The 21,725-nt window shown below is 43.0% G+C and overlaps 2 protein-coding genes across 6 annotated transcripts in view; both read left to right on the top strand.

The window, feature by feature from the left end:
* Positions 1-4,731: 4,731 nt before the first annotated feature.
* Positions 4,732-14,702, top strand: LOC102794596 (uncharacterized). The gene is made up of 18 exons (XM_035906316.2): positions 4,732-5,128; positions 5,511-5,660; positions 5,882-6,000; positions 6,087-6,270; positions 6,371-6,483; positions 6,582-7,821; positions 8,863-8,987; positions 10,733-10,991; positions 11,233-11,360; positions 11,461-11,557; positions 11,677-11,799; positions 12,090-12,262; positions 12,424-12,521; positions 12,716-12,843; positions 13,052-13,232; positions 13,395-13,539; positions 14,229-14,305; positions 14,665-14,702. The coding sequence occupies exons 1-17, from the start codon at positions 4,732-4,734 to the stop codon at positions 14,301-14,303; spliced, it is 3,735 nt and encodes a 1,244-aa protein (XP_035762209.1). The 3' UTR covers positions 14,304-14,305; positions 14,665-14,702.
* Positions 14,703-16,828: 2,126 nt separating this feature from the next.
* rbfox2 (RNA binding fox-1 homolog 2) overlaps positions 16,829-21,725 on the top strand; it is a 40,978-nt gene continuing 36,081 nt past the window's right edge. For 4 of the 5 annotated variants that reach the window (XM_006787348.3, XM_006787347.3, XM_006787346.3 and 1 more), the window contains exon 1: positions 16,829-18,001. In XM_006787348.3, coding sequence (XP_006787411.1) covers positions 17,750-18,001 — 252 coding nt within the window. In that variant the 5' untranslated portion in view covers positions 16,829-17,749. The remainder of the gene's footprint in view (positions 18,002-21,725) is intronic. The other variant, XM_035906214.2, reaches the window with a different exon arrangement.

Raw genomic sequence — 21,725 nt, 5'->3', positions numbered from 1 at the left:
ATATACACATAAACCTTTTCTGACCTTTATGAACTCGTGATAGATCGCCGATAGATTTAGTTTTCCTCCGAAACGCAAGCCTTTGTTAAATAAGAAAACAAAAGGGTAGGAGTAACGCAGAGAATAAATGTCAGTGATGAATATTAATAACGCCTTATGTTAACATACATGAGGCTTCAGTTATAGACAAACTGTCGTATTTGAACCTCAGAAACTGTCATATTCTAAACTGATATTGTCAGATAGCTCTTCTTGTCGGCTCTGGTCAAATAGAACCGCGTAATTAAGGGATTACTTGTCAGACAGTGCACATCTAGAAAAGCTTTTCATCATCTGTCTTGGGTTAAAGCAAGCTTAAGCGGTTATGGATTTTCCCATTTTCACATAAATAGCTTTATAAATGAACGTTTCTATCTGGATGTGAAGTTTGTTTGCCTGGCAGGCCCCTTATCTCCCTTCGGGCTCTGGTAGCTCACTAAAGACCAGACTCAGGTCAAGACTGAGGAACTTCTGGTGTTAGTGCTACAACGGTGGCTTTATCCTGCAGGAGGCGGGATGAAGACAGATACAGTAATTGCTTCCTTTGCTCTTTCACTTATTCCCTCATTTGTTGACAGTATAGATTCAGTCCGTATGAGCAGCCTAACCCGGACAGTTTACACAGTTCAGTGTTGAAAGTTGAGAATGTACAGTAGAGCAGGAGGGGGGATGTATTTTTGTGCAGTTTAGCACGGAGCTCCACTTAATTACTTCAGCCTTGAGCCAGAGTGAACATGTGTGCCAAATCTGATGAAATCTTTTCATAGAGGGGGAACTTGGATACATACACTCACTTTAAGTATTCCTTCCTAACACCGGGTTGGACCTCCTTTCGAGTTCTGATCTGCCTTAATTCTTCCTTGCATAGATTTTGGATTCGGGAGACAGACACTATCTCTACTTTTAAGATTAGGCTTAAAACTTTCCTTTTTGCTAAAGCATATAGTTAGGGCTGGACCAGGTGACCCTGAATCCTCCCTTAGTTATGCTGCAATAGACGTAGGCTGCCGGGGATTCCCATGATGCATTGAGTTTTTCCTTTCCAGTCACCTTTCTCACTCACTATGTATTAATAGACTTCTCTGCATTGAATCATATCTGTTATTAACCTCTGTCTCTCTTCCATAGCATGTCTTTTATCCTGTCTTCCTTCTCTCACCCCAACCGGTCGCAGCAGATGGCCGCCCCTCCCTGAGCCTGGTTCTGCTGGAAGTTTCTTCCTGTTAAAAGGGAGTTTTTCCTTCCCACTGTCGCCAAAGTGCTTGCTCATAGGGGGTCATATGATTGTTGGGTTTTTCTCTGTATCTGTGAAGCGCCTTGAGGCGACTTTTGTTGTGATTTGGCGCTATATAAATAAAATTGAATTGAATTGAATTGAATTGAATTGAATTGAATTGAATTGAATTGAATTGAATTGAATTGAATTGAATTGAATTGAATTGAATTCAACAAGCTGCTGGAATCCTCTGAGATTTTTACCCATATTGACACAATAGTATCACTATTGTGTGGATGCTGCACATCCACGATGTTTCACCACATCTCACTGGATGGGATTGGGTGACAGTGGTGGAAATTTGAGTATGTAATCTTCCACCCCCCCCCCCCCCCCCCCCTATTTTATTTTATTGTAAAGCACTTTGGATTTTTTTTAAAACTGGAAGTATTTTTCAAATCTTCTGTTGTTCAATTTTGGTGAGCCCGTGTGAATGTAGCCTCAGTTTGCTGTTCTGGGCCAACACTAGTGGCAGCCTGTCTGGTCTTCTGCTGCTGAAGCTCATCTGCATCAAGGGTCAACGTGTTGTGGATTCAGAGATGGCCTTTGTGCTTGCTGTGGTTGAAATGAGTGGTTATCTGAGTTACTGCAGTACGGCCAGTCTCCTCTGACCTCTGATGGGATTATCATCCACAGAGCCGAACTGCATGCCTACATTGAGTTCCTGCTGTGATTGATTGATCGGGTATTTGTGTCAACCAGTAACCACCTTTTTTTAAGGTATCCTTAATAAAGTGGTCAGTGAGTTTTTATAGATGTACATATGTCTGATTAGGTGAAAATCCAAAAAACATAATAAAACAATACAAGGCCAAGCCTATAAGCATCCCTTGGCCCATGCCTGTTTAGTGTGAGGAGCTCAGAACAAAGAGGAGAGACCTGTAGGCATCTTCTGTTCAAATACATTTGTAATGATCGGACAGAGATATTGATCAGCCACATTCACTTAGCCAGCAGTTTATTTGCCAGCTTTACTTCCTGGCTTTGGCTGCAGCTGCTGTATTACTTATTTAAATTCATCATATTTGTTTATGATTGTGGCTGCTGATCAGGCCACAGCGTATAACTGTCAGATCAGTCCTGCAGTGCTAGACAGCAGCTCCAGAGTGAAGTGGACAAACACAATCCAGCATCCTCCTTATTTGGTCAGAGAGGATGCTCTTTATGTGAATGTGCAGACGCTTTAAGCACTGTTGTGTGATCACTTGATTGCAGTTAACCATATATAATATAACAACTGGGATAGGCTCTGCCCCTTTGTGACCTTGAACTGGATAAGAGGAAGAAAATGGCTTTATAGAGGGATACATGAATTTTGCCGGATCAAGCAATCAGTGATTACAGTTTTGGTGAAGAAATGAAATATTTTTGGATTCTGAACTGACGGTGATAGATTAGGACGGCATTTTTACTTTTTGACATTTAGCTGACAATTTCATTGACAAAATAATCACCAGAATTATAATAATAATGATCAGCTGCGCCCGTAAATACATGACAGACACACAGTTGAAATGCCATTCAACCCAAATGTCTCCTCTGAAGTGAATACATTTCTCACAGGCTCTGTGTTACATAACCTTTTGCAATGGCGTCTGGGTGATAATAGAGCTAATAGAGTAGGCCTCTGTTTTTATTGTAGTGCTGCTGAGATGAAAATCATTTGAGAGCTATATTATTGTCAGAGGGTGTGGGAATGAACTCGGAGAAGCATTTTCTCCTGGCAGTAAGTCTGAATAGATGTCAAAACCATTACATCTGACCCCTGACGGTTCGTCATATCCTCACAGTAAATGTTGAGTGGGTGCGGAGCAGCGCTGGTTCCCATTTTATGCCACTTCTGAGTCAGTGGAGTTTTCTATTCCTGTCACAACATGTGGGCCTCTGCAGAGTGTGCAGTCTAACATCCATTGTGCAGTGGGTGTCCAGTGAAAGTGTATTATGCAGAAGTAGCTGCTTCTAGTTTAAAATCCCAAGGAATCGATGCGAGCTCATCTTTATCTTTCACTGGGGTGTATTTTGGGGAAAACTTTGAACAGTTAGTCTTTTCAATTATGTCTGTGAATAAAGGTTATTACAATCATTTGTCTGCTGTTTTCTTGGTTAATCAGTTTATTTTTTGGCCTTAAAAATATCTCGGTTTTATGGAGAAGGTCACGTTTTTCTAAAGCCCCGTTTAATGTCCTCCAGTGTTGGCGCACAGCTCATAAAGTCTTCTATTTGCTATCTTAGCAGACCAATAAAAGCCTCCGCCTCTTCTCCTCCAACTAAAACACTGATGTGATGAAATAGTTGCAACACCCATCTTCCCACATCAAATCACTTTGCTCTTCTTAGACCAGTCTCCTCAGCTCCCTGCAGTACTGTCGCGGCACAGGGCGTCCAATCTATTAACAAAGCCATTTAACTTTAGGATTAAGCCCCGTCCTCAAGCAGCAGCACAACAGCCAAGAAATATTCCACCATTATCACGCTCTCATGAATCTCCTCCTCGTGTCCTAACACCTCGTGACTCTCTTCGCCGAATCATGTAAATATGGAATAAGGAATAAAAATGCTGAGGGACTTCCAGTCGCCCTGTCTGCCTCCTCCTTGTTGACAAATTTTAAGTTGGGTACCTTAGAATTCCTGGAGTGCTGAGAAAATAACTTGAAATTTCGATTTATAGATGTCAAAAAGTTTTAATTTATTTATCTTTTCTTCCTCAGTGGCTGAAGCAAGCTTCCATATCTGTCAGACCATGAACACTGCAAATCAGAAAACAGTATTATTAAAAAAACAAACGAAAAAACCCCCATAGTTACAAGTCCGCAAGAAACAAAACATTTCACAATAATATTTCATAAATTCGAATTTTAAAGTAAAAATCAACTACTTTGATAATTAGGTAATATTTTAAGTTTGTATTTAATTTTTAAGCAACAATAGTAAAAATCAACCATTAAAAAGAGTCAAAAATCACTTTTTTTTTTTTGAACATGGACTACAGGCCATAATTGCATAAAATAATTACAAAATACTGAGCTTCCAAAATGTTCTGATGTCTTTGAGTTTCAGGAATTGTTAAAAATGACGTTAAAAATACATATTTAAATATCCCAGTATGACGTCAACATACTGCAGTTGATGTATATGCTAGGGATAGCAGACAAATTACCTAACATACTAAAACTAATGGACCATATAATATAACCTTAAAATAATAACAGCCAGACTCACCCAAAGACTTGCAAACATATTCATTCTGGTGCTAACGTTATCAAATTTCCCATCAAGCTTTTCGCTCGACAGCCTCTCTCGCTCTCTCTCTCTGTGCAGGCTTTTTAATTGGCTCGTGCTTGATGACTTAATTGATCGCCTTCGTGTTCAGGTGAGGCCCTCTGCGCGCACGCGGGCAAGAAGCGTCCATTCCAGCGATGTCTTGCAAACAGAAAAGAGGAAAAAGTATATTTTTATTTGTGGCAACTGTTTATTTTTACATGTTTCAGTTGTGTTGTTCAGTAAGTTTAGGACAGTGGGAGGATGGTTTTACAGCTACAGAACGGGAGAGGATTACACAGGACAAAACTCTAGCTGGACAGCACACCGGGACAGGATATGGTGATCTGCGCGAATCTAACGAACAGAGACTTCACAAGCTTCATCTTCAGCCTGGATCTGGAGAGACACACCCACATCTTAGTGCACAAGACCTTAAGAAGTCAGACTTCAAATTTGTGCCCGAGAGTTTGTCTTGGAATATTGGGAATGTTAGCGTGAAACCAAAGTCCTCGACTCCAGAATCTGTACATGGACATCAAGCAGATTTTACAGGTTAACCTCAAACTCTCTTATGTTGTTCACAGGTGGTTTATGTGGTGAGTAAAGGCTGGCGTTTATTAAGCCTTTAGTTGCTTCAGTAAGAATTCCTTTGAGTCAGTTTGGGTCGGGTATGAAGACCAGAATCTTCGGGTGTAGTAAGGATACCCATATAGCTGCAGCACACCTGAAAACTAAACTGTGAGCGACTTGCATTCTGGGAAATGTAGGGCGCAGCCAGCATGAAGGATAAAACGGTCACTTCTGCTTCTGCTACACATTTCTATCATTAACAAACAATACCCAGCACATCCAATGACTGCTATGCCAAACTGGGTGGGTAATTTAAAGACAAGAACTACATCTTTGATGTGAATTTGGCTTTTTAATCCTCTAGGTTTTCAGGGGGAGGTTTTGGGCCTATCCTCTGAGTCCAGTACACATTTTTCTGAGTGGCACGCTATGAGTCCTCTGGTGGAGTGTGATGATGATGTTATGATCTTCACTGCCTCCGGTCAAGGATTCACACACCTGTTAGTGGACAGAGGTAAGTTGGTGTTGTTGGAAGACATGTCTTGTGTGTTTTTGTTGTTTTGGGGTTTTTTTGCACCATTGATGTCTTGTTGAATTAACCAGGCTTCTGTTATTATATTCAGAGGGAGGGCTCACCATATGTGATTTCAATATAAGAAATAAAAAAACAAAACGACAACAACAACCCCCCCCCCCCCCCCCCCCCCCAGTTCTTTACACTTTTTGTTTCTACAGTGGGAGCCTCTCCGATCTCAGTGTTTCAGTTGCCTCCATACTGTGGTTACACTCTGAGGACATCGTGGAGTGACCTTGAGATGATGGTGCCATACGACGCCTGTTACATCACCCAGGAGGTACCAGCAGCAGCGTTTGGCACCCACCATCGTCTCTCGTGGTCTGTGTTAACTGCCCCTGACTTTGTTGTGCTGCTTTCTGTCAGAATAACAGTTACATGCTGCCCCTGCTGTGGTGGGGCACCCCGCTGAAGCTCTCCTGCCCAATTCGGATATCCACTCCTACACCCTCGTTCCCTCTTTCACCACCCTCAGTCTTCTGCTCCTCCTTTGGCATGGCAGTGCAGATACATGCACAGGAGAAGGATATACCTGCATTGGGAGTGAAAGGTTTTTTTGTTTTGTTTGTGTATTTTATGTAAAGGTCAGAGGTAAGATATCGTAATGTGAATTGAGTAAAAAAAACAAAAGTATGTTCAATGTCTTGCAGTGAATGGAGCTTTGCATCCATTTGTATCTGAACAGTGTGCGTACTATATCGACTCCCAGTCTGAGGAGCATACTTTCTTCATCTACTCCAGTGCTTCTTGTTTCACCAGTAGAGTAAGTTGTCTTATTTTAACTGGATTACCAGACTGTTTGCTTGCAATAATATCTGCAACACTTTCTTTTAATTTTTTTTAATTTTTTTTCCCCCACAGGATGGTCTTCAGCTTGAGCTTGTATTTGGTGATAATGAATACATTCTCTCCTGCGCAGTTGCTTCTCTGTTCCCTTATGCACCCTCTACACCTTGGTCTCCACCTTTGTCTCCCGACAACCCTCAGTATCCCAACATCCCAGATCCCGTTGGACCGGCATCCACTTCCCCTCCTCCACCTCCAGCCCCTTCTCCACCTCCAACCCCAGAACAGGATGCAAAATTTCCAAACTATCCTTACTACAGCTATCCTGGTCTCCAGTTCCCCCAGCTGCCCCAGTTCCCCCAGCTCTACCCTCCTGGGCCACAAGCCAAAGAGCCACCTCAGCCCACCGGTGACAGTCCTCCCGGTTACCAGCCCAATTTTCCTGGGAAGTCACCTTATTCTTTTGGCTCCTTGAAATATCCACCTTCTCACTACCGTTCTCCAGTCATGGTGCTGGCCAGGCCTGATCCCAATCCTGGTCCACTTAAAAATGAACAGTCTCCACATCAAGTGCCTAATTTACCTCCTCAGTATCAATTTGATTACTCCCATATGTCATTCTACTACCCAACAGTGACACCAACTACAACCACACCACCTCGAACCACCACTACTACTGTTCCTCCACTTACAAAACCAGCCAAACCTCCATCACATCCTCTTTACCCTCAGTACTATCTTCAGATGCCTTACTATCCTGAACCAGTAAACCAGCCACCTGCTCCTCTGCCTCCTGGTCCACAATATCCTCCATTTCAGTCTAAACAGCCTATAGGTCCTCCAGCTTCTTCTTACAGCTCCTACTATGGTTATTGGCCAGTGTCCTACCCAAAACCTTCTGCTGCTCCACTTGACCCTATTAAAACCAGTGCTTACAACCCCGGCTTTCTCTCAAATCTGTTTTACCTACAACCAGCTGAATCTCCAACACCTGCCAATGAGGAACCTCAGAAACCAGTTCCACAAGAGATCTGTCTGCCTTACAGTCACACAATATGTAGCTCTTATCCTTACCATGTTTATCATACTCTCTATCCACCACACTACATTCCACCCCACCCCCCTCTGCCTTGGTATCCAGAGATTCAACCACCTGTGACGACACCAAAGCCTTCCACCACCACTACTACTCCCCCCACCACAAGCTCTACAACCCCAGCTGGGCCCTCTCCATGGACTCCTACTCTCCAGTGTATGACTGGGAGGATGGTTGCCTTCCTGCCTTTTACTCACCCAGACTCTATACAGGTCAAAGGTTGGTGTTTGTCCAAACATAAGAGCTCTTTGTGTTGGCAAGTAGTTAGATAAACAGACTAGCTATGACACTTTATATTATTTTACTGCCAGCTGCCTCGGTTAAAGAAGAAATCCTTAGTCAGGTATATCTGTGATTTGTGGTCTTGAGGTGCTGCTGAAGAAATCACAGCAAAATATACTTAATATTTGACTTTTTTTTAAAAAAATTTTTTAACCATAACTCTAACTCATAACTAAGTATTTAACTTGGTATCATGTTTGCTGCATTAGACATAAATTGGGCAATTACTTAAGGGGAAAAAATCCCAGTGATGTATCCCATGGTGGTGGTCAGAGGGCCCAGTGGCGCCAGTGTCCGGCAGCCTCGCCTCTGTCAGTGCACACCAGGGCAGCACACAACAATGTAGCTTGCCATCACCTGTGTGTGAATGTAGTGTAAAGCTCTTTGGGGTCCTTAGGGACTAAGTAAAGCGCTATACAAATACAGGCCATTTACCATGTAGAAGTCTCAAACTTACTAAAACTCATGTACCAAAGATGAAACATACAATGGCTTTAAAGAATTTTATTTATTTATTTTTTCCCTCAAAGATTTTGTTTTTTCTAGTGGAAGGTTCGACACAATTTGTCTTCATCACTTTTTGTGGAGGCAGTGGCGCACTGACTCAAGTATAATTTCCTGTGGAAATTAATTTCTAACCAGGCTCTGACCTGTTTAAATGTTTTAACATTTAAACCCTTCAAACACGGTGAAACATTGTTTGTTTAGCTTCTGTATGTTTTAATTGTTGCATTCATAGATAATCAGTTATAGTAAGGTAAGAATTTAGAATCTGACTTTCAGAACAAGCTGGTTTGTTTATTTTTGTCACCAGAGACATTGGAGAAAACCATGGTCTTAAAATAAGCGTGCATTTACGTCTGAAATAATATAACTTTTTCCCAGATGATCTTAGAAACACTGTCAGTATGTTTGAATCAGGTTTTACTGTATGTATGTAATCTGCAATTATCTAACTAATATTGGTTCCTACTCCAGACCAAACAAACATCTGGACTTTCATCTCCAGTGTGGCTCCATTCTGTGGGTACATGCTACAGATGACTGAGGGCTTTGGGGTAATTCTCCACTCTCCTCTGCCTGCCTGCCACAGCCTCTTACAGGTGGGATCAGTGCTTTTAGTCTGTCATTCTTGTGTTGTTGTGTTTTTTGTTGTTTTTGTGTGGGTTTTTTTTTTTTTTTTTTTTTTTTTTTTGCATTGTTGCTTTAATTTTGTGTTTTGTAATGGGGGCATAGCACACTGATTCCCAAAATGCTAACTGTGTGCATTATTGAAAATGTCTAACTTGGAAAATAAGGCAGCCGTTGTACAGTGGGGCAAAAAAGTATTTAGTCAGCCACCGATTGTGCAAGTTCCCCCACTTAAAATGATGACAGAGGTCAGTAATTTGCACCAGAGGTACACTTCAACTGTGAGAGACAGAATGTGAAAAAAAAATCCATGAATTCACATGGTAGGATTTGTAAAGAATTTATTCGTAAATCAGGGTGGAAAATAAGTATTTGGTCACCTCAAACAAGGAAAATCCCTGGCTCTCACAGACCTGTAACGTCTTCTGTAAGAAGCTTTTCTGTCCCCCACTCGTTACCTGTATGAATGGCACCTGTTTGACCTCATCATCTGTATAAAAGACACCTGTCCACAGCCTCAACCAGTCAGACTCCAAACTCCGCCATGGCCAAGACCAAAGAGCTTTCGAAGGACACCAGGAAAAGAATTGTAGACCTGCACCAGACTGGGAAGAGTGAATCTACAATAGGCAAGCAGCTTGGTGTGAAAAAATCAACTGTGGGAGCAATCATCAGAAAATGGAAGACATACAAGACCACTGATAATCTCCCTCGATCTGGGGCTCCACGCAAGATCTCATCCCGTGGGGTCAAAATGATCATGAGAACGGTGAGCAAAGATCCCAGAACCACACGGGGGGACCTGGTGAATGACCTGCAGAGAGCTGGGACCAAAGTTACAAAGGTCACCATCAGTAACACACTACAACGGCAGGGAATCAAATCCCGCAGTGCCAGACGTGTTCCGCTGCTGAAGCCAGTGCATGTCCAGGCCCGTCTGAAGTTTGCCAGAGAGCACATGGATGATACAGCAGAGGATTGGGAGAATGTCATGTGGTCAGATGAAACCAAAGTAGAACTTTTTGGTATAAACTCAACTCGTCGTGTTTGGAGGAAGAAGAATACTGAGTTGCATCCCAAGAACACCATGCCTACTGTGAAGCATGGGGGTGGAAACATCATGCTATGGGGCTGTTTTTCTGCCAAGGGGACAGGACGACTGATCCGTGTTAAGGACAGAATGAATGGGGCCAAGTATCGTGAGATTTTGAGCCAAAACCTCCTTCCATCAGTGAGAACTTTGAAGATGAAACGAGGCTGGGTCTTCCAACATGACAATGATCCAAAACACACCGCCCGGGCAACAAAGGAGTGGCTCCGTAAGAAGCATTTGAAAGTCCTGGAGTGGCCTAGCCAGTCTCCAGACCTCAACCCCATAGAAAATCTGTGGCGGGAGTTGAAAGTCCGTGTTGCTCGGCGACGGCCCCAAAACATCACTGCTCTTGAGAAGATCTGCATGGAGGAATGGGCCAAAATACCAGCTACTGTGTGTGCAAACCTGGTAAAGACCTATAGTAAACGTTTGACCTCTGTTATTGCCAACAAAGGTTATGTTACAAAGTATTGAGTTGTATTTTTTTATTTTTATTTTTTTATGTTCTCTGCAACCCAACTGCTGAACTGTTTTGTTACCTCCACTGGCAGACTTTATTTTTGAATACAGGCGCTTGAAACCATGCGTGGTTGCTCTTATTGATTTTGATCTCTCTTGCTGTAGACTCCCACGACCATTTCCTTACCTCTACGGTTTTGGGACTTCTCCATGGCGCAGTACAGGACTGTGGACCTGCAGTGCCCATTTCAAAGCCCCTCTGACAATCCTGCTACAGATGCCCCACTACCCACACCAACCCCACCAAGCACCACCAAGGATGGGATCGGCCCGTCTGCTGTTCCAAAGCCTAAAATCTTCTGCTCTTCTCACGAGATGACTGTGGAGCTCCCCTCTGGTCCCATTTCAGAAATAGTTGTTAAAGGTGTGTGCGTCTGTGTGGTGGTGTATACGTTCCAGGTGCATATGTTTGCCATCATCTCTGCATGAGTTGAATACTACATGGTTCAGGGGCTTTGGTTTACTGTGAGTGGGAGTGGCAGACTTGGTCTTTGTTTTGACTGGGGAGTGCTTAAACGGAGCCCCTTCAGCCTGCTGAGATCTATAATTGTGCTGCTTTAAAGTGCACACAAAATAACTTGTGCATTTCCAAATGTATTTTTCAGACATCAAGGGGAACCAGATGAACCTCAAGGATGTCCCAAAGCAATGTGGGTACTCTGCAAGCAAAGGCAAAGATGGCAAAATCCATTTGAATCTACAGTTGCACTCACGCTGTCACATGAGTGTGCAGGCAAGTATTGACTTGGATTTCACACTGAGCATATGACCTTTTTGTATAATTGACTATTTTGTGCCTATTAACTCTTGTATAAACATTTTTTCTCTAAAAGGGTACACTATACATCATCACTGTCATCTACATGACAGTAAATGGCAAAAAGGAGTCTCAGTTTTCCTGTCCGGTTACCATCTCGGGGCCCAGGCAAGGTAGATAGACTTAATATTTACTCCTCTGAAAGGCTGTTCAATTTGCCAAAGGTTGTTTTCTCCTGGCCATTCAGAGTTATTTTAACTGTGTGGCTGACATTTGTCGTGCTGTCCCTCAGAGTGCAACCTTCCTCACGAACAGCGTCTCCCCTGTGGATCCAGCTCTCTATCCCAGACACAGTGCCTCTCCATGGGCTGCTGCTTCAACAAGCACCCCCCTGCCTGCTACTACCCCATGGATGGTGAGCTGCAGTCTGCGTCCCTACTGACTTTTTCACACCACTTAGCTGAGTACATTTGAGATGTTTTGGGTGCAGAAATGTAAGCGCTACAGCTGCTGGATGTGTGAAGAGGGATATTCAGGGCCAGCGCAGCATGATTCAAGCTGGCAGTGACACAAAATGTGAAAAGGGTATAAGATACCTTGGGTCTCATTATCAATTGCCTCCTGAGATTTCTGACCTTTGGTTCATCTGACCTTTACATAACTGTGCATGTGTATCTGTGTTTGTCTGTCTGCATCCCCCTCCAGAGTGCACTATTGACCGCCACTTTGTCTTCTCTGTGCCTGCCTCCATCACGGAGCCCCCTCTTTCCCCTGCCCTGCTTGTCGCTGCCGGCAACTTCACCTGCAGACCTCAGAAAGTGACTTCTGACTATGCCTTGTTTAAGATCCCGATGGATGGCTGTGGGACACGCAGAGTGGTGAGATTTGACCAGTGCAAACATTTACTTCAAATATTTAGTGTTTCCTATAGTTACTAGAGTGCTGATTTAATGATTCTATAGCTAATTGGGGAAAATAATGAAAAGTCCAGTTGTATTCCATGATTTGCATTAAGAAATTCCTTTCCCCATCCTAACAGATGTTGGGGGAAACTGTTGTCTATATGGTAGAAGTCATCAACATGGTTCAGGCAATCAGCCTCAACTATGGCACTATCACAAGAGATTCTCCTGTCAGGTCAGACCCATATTTACCTTTAATATTCCCACAGTGTTCACAGAAAGCTTCTGTCATGTCACTGAAGGATGGAGTGAATAACTCCATGATGGACAGTTTGGTGGATGAATAACATGCAACAAAGATGAAGAATTGACAATAAATGATTAAACTGTCTAGATATTATTTATCACATCTCCTGTCTTAATTCTCAGGCTGCTGGTGGAGTGCAGGTACATGCCAGGAACAGTTCTGACTGTGAGCTACATAGTTAAAACTCCCACCCTCGGTCCTGAAATTCAGTCCTATGGGGCATTTGGAGTTCAGCTAAGGATTGCTGAAGGTAAATTGTACTAATTTCAAGACAAAATGCTTTTTAATATCAAATAACCATTCAACACTGGTTGGGATGGATTGGAAAAATAATTGAATAACAAACAATTGTTTGTTTAGGCAGCATATGAATATCTTAAACTGCATCCAGTTCAGCTTGAGATCTTGTGCTTGCCTATGAAATAGTGAAATGCTATTCCTATACACCTACACGGCAGATGACCAGTACAAAAGGTACTACCCACAGTATCACCAGCCCTTGAAGATGATGCTGGGGAAGCCTCTCAATCTGGAAGTGCGGCTCCTCAACTCTCCGGATCCCACTTTAGTTCTGCTGGTAAACTTCTGCGTGGCCTACCCCCGCTCTGGAAAAGCTGTGTGGGTGCTGCTGTACAATGGGTAGGTTTAAAAATGTGAAAAGAACATAGGAGGGGAAAAAACTGAGCTTGTAGGAGGAGGAGAGGTCCGTAGGAGTATCAAAACTTTCTTCTCACAAATATTTGATTTTTTTTACATGGAAAGTAAAACGTGTTATCACATTGGCTCTCCACTATTCCACAGATGTCCCAACCCTTTGGACCCAGCCCCGCCACAGGCTGTTCTATCTCATCCTCAGCCACTTTCTCCTGATGCTCAGACCCGCCGCTTCACCATCACAACCTTCCAGTTCCTTCCTGATGGTGAGTTTAAGGATCTGGATGAAGAGGTAAGCAGGAACACAGCCTCTTGAGTTCTGCATATAATGGTTTTGGGCTACTCTATATTCATGTAAATAATTCTGTAGGCCTAGGATTGTTTGTTAAATTGGGATATGACTTTTTTTTGATGCCATGGCTTTGCAAAAATACACCTTTCTGTTAGCTCAAAGCTTACAGAGACACAGACCTGCATGTTAAAATCAAACTTGAAATGATAAACATGATTTCATAATGTCCTGTGACATAACAGTTGACATGTATACATGTACAACAATTATTCTGGATACACTTATTGGGTATAAACTGTTTTAACACCATGTTAAAAATTACAATTGTGATTCCTTGCAAGGAAACTGAAGACATGAGGGGTGACTCAGGACTCTTACACAGTACAGTATCCAGGCTTCCTGTCTTAATTTGGTTAAAATGTGAACAAATGTGTGCTTGTAGACTCTCTATTAGTGCCAGTTCAAACGAGTTATCTTTTCATCTAGTGGAAACGTGTTGTCTGAAGACGATTTGTGGCTATATCTCTAAATCTCTTAGGCAGCATTCCTAATGAGATGTGGAGGAGCCATTTTGTAAGCTGCAAATTCTGGCCCCATCTCAATTGCCAGCAGCTGTTTGTAATATTACGCTGCACACTCTGGAGACTGGACACAACATTAAATCCTGCTCTACTTTTCTTCCCTCTCAGATCTACTTCATGTGTTCGACTGAAATCTGCTCGCCACGTGATGGTCCTTGTGTTGAAGGATGCTTTGGCCAGTGACGGTGAGGATAATTGGCGCTCTGTCCTCAAATCACCCAGCACACTTTTGTGAACTCGGGTGGATCGCAACAAAACGGCCATGAATGAACTCCTTCACAAGCCGCCTACTCTCCGAAAACAGCCAGAGAGCCAATAGTAGCTACAGTTCCATATGACAGCAGGACAATGTTTTAGTAATGAGGACAGTTTTGAATTATTAATTCAGACGGAGCCATTTCCTGTTTTTTTCAGTTACACCACAGTAAATGCATGAAATTAGCCAAGATGATTGTCTGACTAGTAAAACAGCTGTGTTTACGTCTTGTTTATATACTTCAAAGTTAATTTTTTAACCATTTCTTTGCCCTTTTTTCCTTTTCAGGCCTCAGCCATCATTCTTAACTGCCAATAAAAGCTCTCAAGTAGCATGTGTGGGTATTTTTTTTTTTTTTGTTTTAAATTTATTTTAAACTGACAGCCATTAGCTTTTACAGTAGGAAGTGGCAGTACATCAAAAAAAAGTGGGAGGCAACTTTGTGTGGACATGCTATCATTGTGGAGTAGACGGAGCCCACATGGGTCTGCCTTGCTTTGTTAAAGTTTATGTGGAACATACTGTAGGTTTTATGTGCATGTTTAGAGCAGGATGACTGGAGGCTATGCATGAAGAATGAGGTAGAAACCTCAGCGTGGACAGAAATGACATGCTTGACCTCATTACACAGTGTGAATGTTATTCATGATTATTATGCAGCTTCAAGTAGTAATACAACTGTGACTGAACACATTTTACAAAAAAGCCACCACGTATGCCAGGGAGAACCTTCTGATAGCACTTCCCAACTCAATTTGAGTACTTAGTACACCACCACACCACCCCCCCCCCCCCCTTCCCCAGAAAGAGGTGTCACACATGAGACCCAATGGCCAGAAATTGGACTACTTTGGACAAAGTATTACAGGTTTTTTTTTTGTTTTGTTTTGTTTTGTTTTCTATTGATGTAGACCTTCCCTACACCCTGATCATTTCTTGAGTTTAGTACATTTACATACAATTTTAAGCTTAGAAATCTGTCAGCAGAACTCTTCTTCTACTCCAGCTGCATTTCTTTATCATGTAGGAAAAACTGAGACATCCTGTTAATTTAAATTATTTTCCTTATACAATCTCCAAGAAAGTAAATTTTAGTTTCTGTACACTCAAAGAAAGGGGTGTTTCACTGGTCTGACCCACATAAGATTAGCCTGCAATGTAACATGAGTTTGCCATGCCTGGTCTAAGCACTTTGTCTAGCATTCACACATGTGCCGATGGATGCATTAGGGCCAGCTTGGTTCAGTAACCTGCTCAGGTATACACTGACATGCAGACTAGAGGAGCTGTGGATAGATCCATCATTACCACCACAGCCACAGATGCTCCACTGTCGCCCCACTAATAAGGACTGAGCTTCAAGTTTATTTAATAAGGCACAAATCACCTAAAGGGCCCTTTTAGGCTCAATTTGTTGCAATTCACAGTAAACCCCTGGCTCTTGGTGTCCTTGGGCAGTTATCTACTTTACTATTAAGCTTGAATTTTATTATTTGTGCATAGAAACTGTAACTCTGAGAATCCACATGTGAAAATGATAAATGTAAGGCTGCAGCTGTCTGTGTGGCATAAAGGCTTTAAAGCATGACATCAAAAACAACAGTTGCATATTCTTAATGATTAAAATGCTAAACCTGTGCATTGCGGTAATGTGCAAGGGAGACTTGATTCTGCAGAAGTCACTCAATCAACTGATTATAAGTGTATATCCCGAAATATCCAGTTATCAGAGTTGGGGAGGGGAAACGAGAATGTTTGCAAGGTAGAGTGGGAGGAGTCATGGCACCTGCAAAAGTTTTTTTTTCCAAAATAAATTAAACTGGGACTATTCAGGTCAAGCGACTCGAGACTGTGCTGAACCAACACATGTAATAAAATCTGCAAGTCTGCTCTTGTTTGTATTTTAAATCGCTACAACAGTTCCCCTTTGAAGTGCTCCTTTCCCATGGTACCCTTTGACCACTGGGTGTCATCCAAGCAATAAAAATGCCAGAGGAACATAAGGTACTCCATGCTGCATGACTCACAGCTGGGCTTGTGTGAAGACCTTGGCCTGCGTATCGGTTGTGTAATGAGTTAGGCATGAAATCTTCCCGAGCAGCCCACCCCCTTTCAATATTCAACCATGTAATGTGGCCAACATTAAAGAGCAAAAACTTTTATTTTGAAGAACTGCGCACAAACAAAAATGTGAATAGTAAAAGCAGCTTAGTTACAGTTTTATTTTTGGGGGGAGAGGGGTTGGATTGTAGTGCGTGTCGCCCCTTCTCTCTCTCTCTCTCACACACACACACCTCCCCCTCGGTGAAATGTATGGAAGCACTGCGGCACACTGCGTGTATTTTGTAGGCTGCATGGCTGCCTGGCTCTGCGTTCAAAGGCAAGAGCGGAAGATAGGAGGAGGGGAATGACTACACCAAGAGAGTAGGAGGAGGGAGGAAAGGAGGGAGGGAGGGAGGACAGTTTCCTTTCTGTAACACACACGCTACATGAACACACCGGGAGAGCGGAGAGCGGAAAGAAAATAATAAGCGAGAGAAAGAGAGGGAGAAGGAAACGCTGCAGCCCCGGCGTCCGTCCGTCCGCCTGTCCGTCCTTCGGTTGGTTGGTTGGCTTTATTGTTTTTGTTTTTTTGGGGGGAGGGAAGAAGCCGTCTTTTCTTTAAGCGCAGACTTGCGGACTAACATGGGAAGAGAGAGCTCCTGAGGAGGATTGACTTTCAGTGAACCTCTGCTCTGTGGTAAAAGTCTGTGGCTAACAGGGAGGAAAAAGGGCGACGGGGAAGACATGTTGAGGGTTTTTTTCATCTTGAGGTTGCGGTAGGGTATTGATGTTGTGCTCTTAAAAAACACACGGCTCTCCTGGAGTGGGGTTAAAAAAGAGAGAGAGAAAGAGAGGGGGGAGCAAATGGAAACTAGGCAGTAGGCTAAGCTCAGGAGCCATTGTTTTGATCGGTGTTTGTTTAATTGGCTTGTTATGATCTGAAATAACGTAGGCCTCTTAGGCATCCCCGCAGTAAATACATACACGGTCAGCAGACAGGGGCTACACAGCTGCAAATTAGCCCGACAGAGCTGCTCGCATTGCAGGGGACTCTGTTATGAAATAACAGGGAAAACGGTGCTTGTGTGAGATTTCCTTTTATATATATTTTTTTTTTTTCAAGTGACATTTTTTAAGCCAGGCAGCCAAAACATTTCCAGATACATCAACTCACTGGGGGGGAATCATACAAAAGGCCCAAAATACAGTGAAAGCTACTTGGATTATTAAAAGACTGTTTCAATCCCTCCGCCGATTTAAGCACAGAGGTGCACTAGATTAGGTTATTTTAGCCCCGTTTAGCTGAAGAGAGGGAACAAAAGATTTTTAAATGTTAATGTCGACCGACGTTGCATCCATCATGCTGCCTGTATCCCGGGGTCTCATAGACCGGGATAGAGAGCTGGACCCCATGGCCGGGGTGCATCCCAACCCCGGTGGCGCTCCTGCAGCTGTTCGCGGCATGAAGCGAGGAGACCCGGAGCCCGACGGACAGACAGCGGCGGCTCTGGTGGACTCGACCGGCGCTGAGTGCAAGCGTCCCCGCATCGACGGCACAGGAGGAATGGGCGAGGTTGGTCAGGTACAGAGAGGATTGTTTTTTGTTTTTTTCTTTTTTTTTCTTTTTCCTAATACAATAAGGCAAAGACGGCTAAACGCAATCGTGGTGCAAGGCCAGGTTTCTCTTAATAATTTGGCCTATGCTGTTAATGTAATCTCACGATTTACCGGTGTTTCAGATGCGTGATCAGCGTGATAGTTGCGGATAGTTTAGAGCTGTAGCGGAGGGCCCAGCACACAGGCCTGTGACTGCTCAGCCCATTACCAGCTGTGCGGGAAATGCCACCACAGCTGTAGATGACTCTACATGCTGTTTGAAGATGGAGCTGGATTAGTAACAAAGTAACTCACTGCGTTAACTGGACTGTTATAGATGCTACGGTGAAGCTCAGACAGTTAATTTAAAGGGGAATAGCAGTAATCCGGTTTATATTTGCCTGGTTCATAGTTAACTGGTTAGTTATTCTAAAACCTGTCCAAAGAACATCTTCTGGTCTATGAAAACCCAGACAGCCCTGGCTGAGGGTGAAGAATGTAAACACATCCAGCATTTTACTACACCAAACACGAAAGAAAACATTCCTATGTGGCATAAGTGTGTACAACATTTGCTTTACAACGAGTCAGTGTCCATATCTGACTGTTTGACCTTTTTTTGGGGGGGGGGCAGACTGCAGGCTATCTAGAGTAAACAATATTCATTTTACCAAGGAGCCTAAACCTCATCAGTCCAATTGCCTGGATCCTAACACCCCTGCTTTTATGAGCACCACTGCTAAAGTGGACTGGCAGTCAGCATAATCAGTTTGTTGTTGTTGTTTTTTTCCGCCTTTCCCTCATTGATCCCAAAATGGTCAAATATTGTTATTAATAGAGCGTCACATGAAGACCCGAAGATGCTCTGGATAACATTAAAGTGGATTATGTAGGGTGAAGTACTCCAGTGGAAGACAGAAAGCTATTTCTCCATCGCTGAAAGCTCCAGTAATGGAGGTGAAGTGGCTTGTTTGCTGCAGTTTGGAAAACTAAATGGCTGGCTTTAACGTCGTCCTGCTGTCAGTCGAGGGAGTGCTGACAGACACGGCTAGAAATGTAATGCACTTAAAAACAGATGTGCAGGGAAGAGAGTGTGTGTGTGTGTGAGAGAGAGTGGGAGAGAAGAGCACGGATCAATAGCTTCAGCCCCTAAAATGTATTGAACGTGAACTGGCTGGACAGTCCGGAAATTAGAGTAGGAGAACCCCCTCCTTCCCTAGATGGTGCAGGAACAGATTTGCCCTATCACTGGCAGCAAAGAGGCTTTGTTTCCAGCTAATGGGATCACATCTCAAACTGGAGGGGGCATTATAACCGCACTGATCCCTGAGATCCTTATTTAAGGCCCTGGATTTTATGGGATGCCGTCACACAGATATTGGTGAAAACCAGATGAAGCTTATATACTGTAGTCCATTGTGTATAGCTCCTATTAGTGCACTAGCGAGTTATTAAAAACATCTTCCAGCCCTATATTTTTATATAGCAAGTGAATTTCTCTTCTAATGCTGTCATTGCAGGTCTGATGAAGTCAAACAAATAAAGGGCAGCCGTTAGATTCATTTCCAACTCCACGTTAAGGGTCCTAAAATAATCCTTCTTTGGACCTTTGTCTAGCTCGGGGGTCTACAACCTTTAACACCCAAAGAGCCATTTGGACCCGGTTTCCACGCAAAAGAAAACACTGGGAGCCGCAAATACTTTTTGACATCTAAAATGAAGATAACACTGTATATATAGTTTTTTACCTTTATGCTTTTTGTGAACAACTAAGGTGTGTTGCTTATGAAATCCATGAAGTGCTACAGAGAAAATTACATTTTATTTATGTAATTAACACATTTTGAACTCTTAAAGAAATAGAACAAAACGAAAGCTGAACTAAAATGATCCAGCAAACAAAAACTGTTGTCAGCCACCACCCTTATATCGCCTTTGGGCTTTTGGAGCCTTGACCTGGCTTTAAAAAAATAATTGGGAAAAAAAGCACTATGCTGCTGAAAAAAGAAAAATAGATATTTGCAAAATTCTGCCTAAATATGTATTTTACCAGGTTAATGTCTGTGGCGGGGCGTGGTCTAGGAGGACGTACCTGAGCGGAACCCGCAATCACGCCTCGCCGCCTTAACGTCTGTGCCGTCTATGCTGTTGTTGGTATGTGTCGGGCTGTGAGCTGAAAAGCTACAGCCGGCTGTGTGCGTACAGCAGCCGTGTGTGAGAAGTGGTCAATAAAGATATGCTGAAAAGCATGTTCGTCGGGTCTGCCGTGATATGTTTACAATGGGACTTCTGCTCCCGAACCTCTGTGCACAGCGTCTGCAAATCGGGGCTGTACAAAGTCACCTCATCTTTACGCAGGACTGTAAGCTGTCATCTGTGAGGCGTGAGCTGTGTTTGTTTTTAACACAAACACTAACGGCCGTATAGTGCGGAGCGGCACCGGAGCCGCAGGTTGCCGACCTCTGGTCTAGCTCATCACTTTATGCTGTGAATCGAGCTGGTTTAATTCCTCTGCATTTAAGGTCACATTTCTTTTAGACTGGATTGGCTGCCCCTCTTAAATAAAAAGTGGGCGGAGCTTCTGTACTCTCACAGCAAGAGCTGAGATGGCAGTTTTAGAGATATCCCCTGTCATTGACATCACACAGACCCAAACGTAAAAAATGTAAAGTAAAAAAAAAAGAAGAAGCCTGAAACTAGAGCACCGAGCTGCAATATTAGAAATTTTGAGTGTTAAATATGACAGCACACCACTGTGACACTGTACATATGACAGAAAATAAGAAAAAGCATACGTGGTCCTTAAGTTTATTATTCATACATTCTATACATGCAGTTTCACCACTTTTCTATGTTTTCTCATTAAACATGTGCAGTCTGAACGTTTGAAGACATGAAATGTGACCATGAACTTACTTTCTGACATTTTGCAGACTATAAAAATTAACCAGTAAATAATGTCATTAAAAAAAGTAAAAGGCAGAAAATGCATCCATAGATTTGTATTATTACTCCAAAATCTCCACTGGGTTTAAATTTTTACCGTTGGCCTTTTAGGGTAAACAAAAAATAACAACCCTCATCTGTACAGACCATTTTTCCACTGTGCTTTGTGCCACATGCTTAACGAATTACCCCCCTCCCCCCAGACCCAGTGTGTGTATGTAAAACACTGACGTATTTTTATTCCTCTAACCCGCTGACACCATTAAGGTTTCAGAAGCAAACTGGGGTGGGTGACGTTCAGTTTTCCTTAGTTCCTTAAATCGGGACGCTTGACTTTCCAAGAAACCTCTATAAAATCACAGAGAAGGCCGTCTGTAAAGCTAATCTTCAGGAGGAGGGTAAATACTGGAAAATGTTACAGCATCTGGTACCCTGGCTCTTGCAAAGCACGCTGTCTCCCTTCCTTATTTTTTTTTCCATTCTTGATTTTTTTAAAAAGTCTTTATTGCTGACGACACGGCAAGAGTTGAACTCTGACCTGTGAAGCCAGCAGAACAGGGGTGTGGTTGCGGTAGAGAGAGAAAGTAATTTATACCGCTGCGGCCTAATAATGGGATCTTTCCCGTTTGGTTATTGACACTGCTGTTTTTCTCATTAGGCTCTGATGTCATCACAGTGGAGTGGGAGGAAGTGCTCTGTTGAGTCAAAGCTGCAAAGTTTTAGCAGAGCAGCAGTGCGTTTATAAATCGGTGCAGCAAGCAGTG

This window comes from Neolamprologus brichardi, chromosome 6 (genome assembly GCF_056152115.1).
Source record: "Neolamprologus brichardi isolate AB-2024 chromosome 6, ASM5615211v1, whole genome shotgun sequence".
Taxonomy (NCBI): domain Eukaryota; kingdom Metazoa; phylum Chordata; class Actinopteri; order Cichliformes; family Cichlidae; genus Neolamprologus; species Neolamprologus brichardi.
The sequence above is the reverse complement of the archived record's forward strand: the minus strand, read 5'-3'. Positions and strand labels throughout refer to the sequence as shown.

Coding starts and splice junctions, on each gene's coding strand:
- LOC102794596 (XM_035906316.2), top strand. CDS start 4,732: ATGTCTTGCAAACAGAAAAGAGGAAAAAGTATATTTTTATTTGTGGCA. Junction 11,361..11,460: donor GCTGTCACATGAGTGTGCAG/GCAAGTATTGAC, acceptor TTTCTCTAAAAG/GGTACACTATACATCATCAC. Junction 11,558..11,676: donor CATCTCGGGGCCCAGGCAAG/GTAGATAGACTT, acceptor GCTGTCCCTCAG/AGTGCAACCTTCCTCACGAA.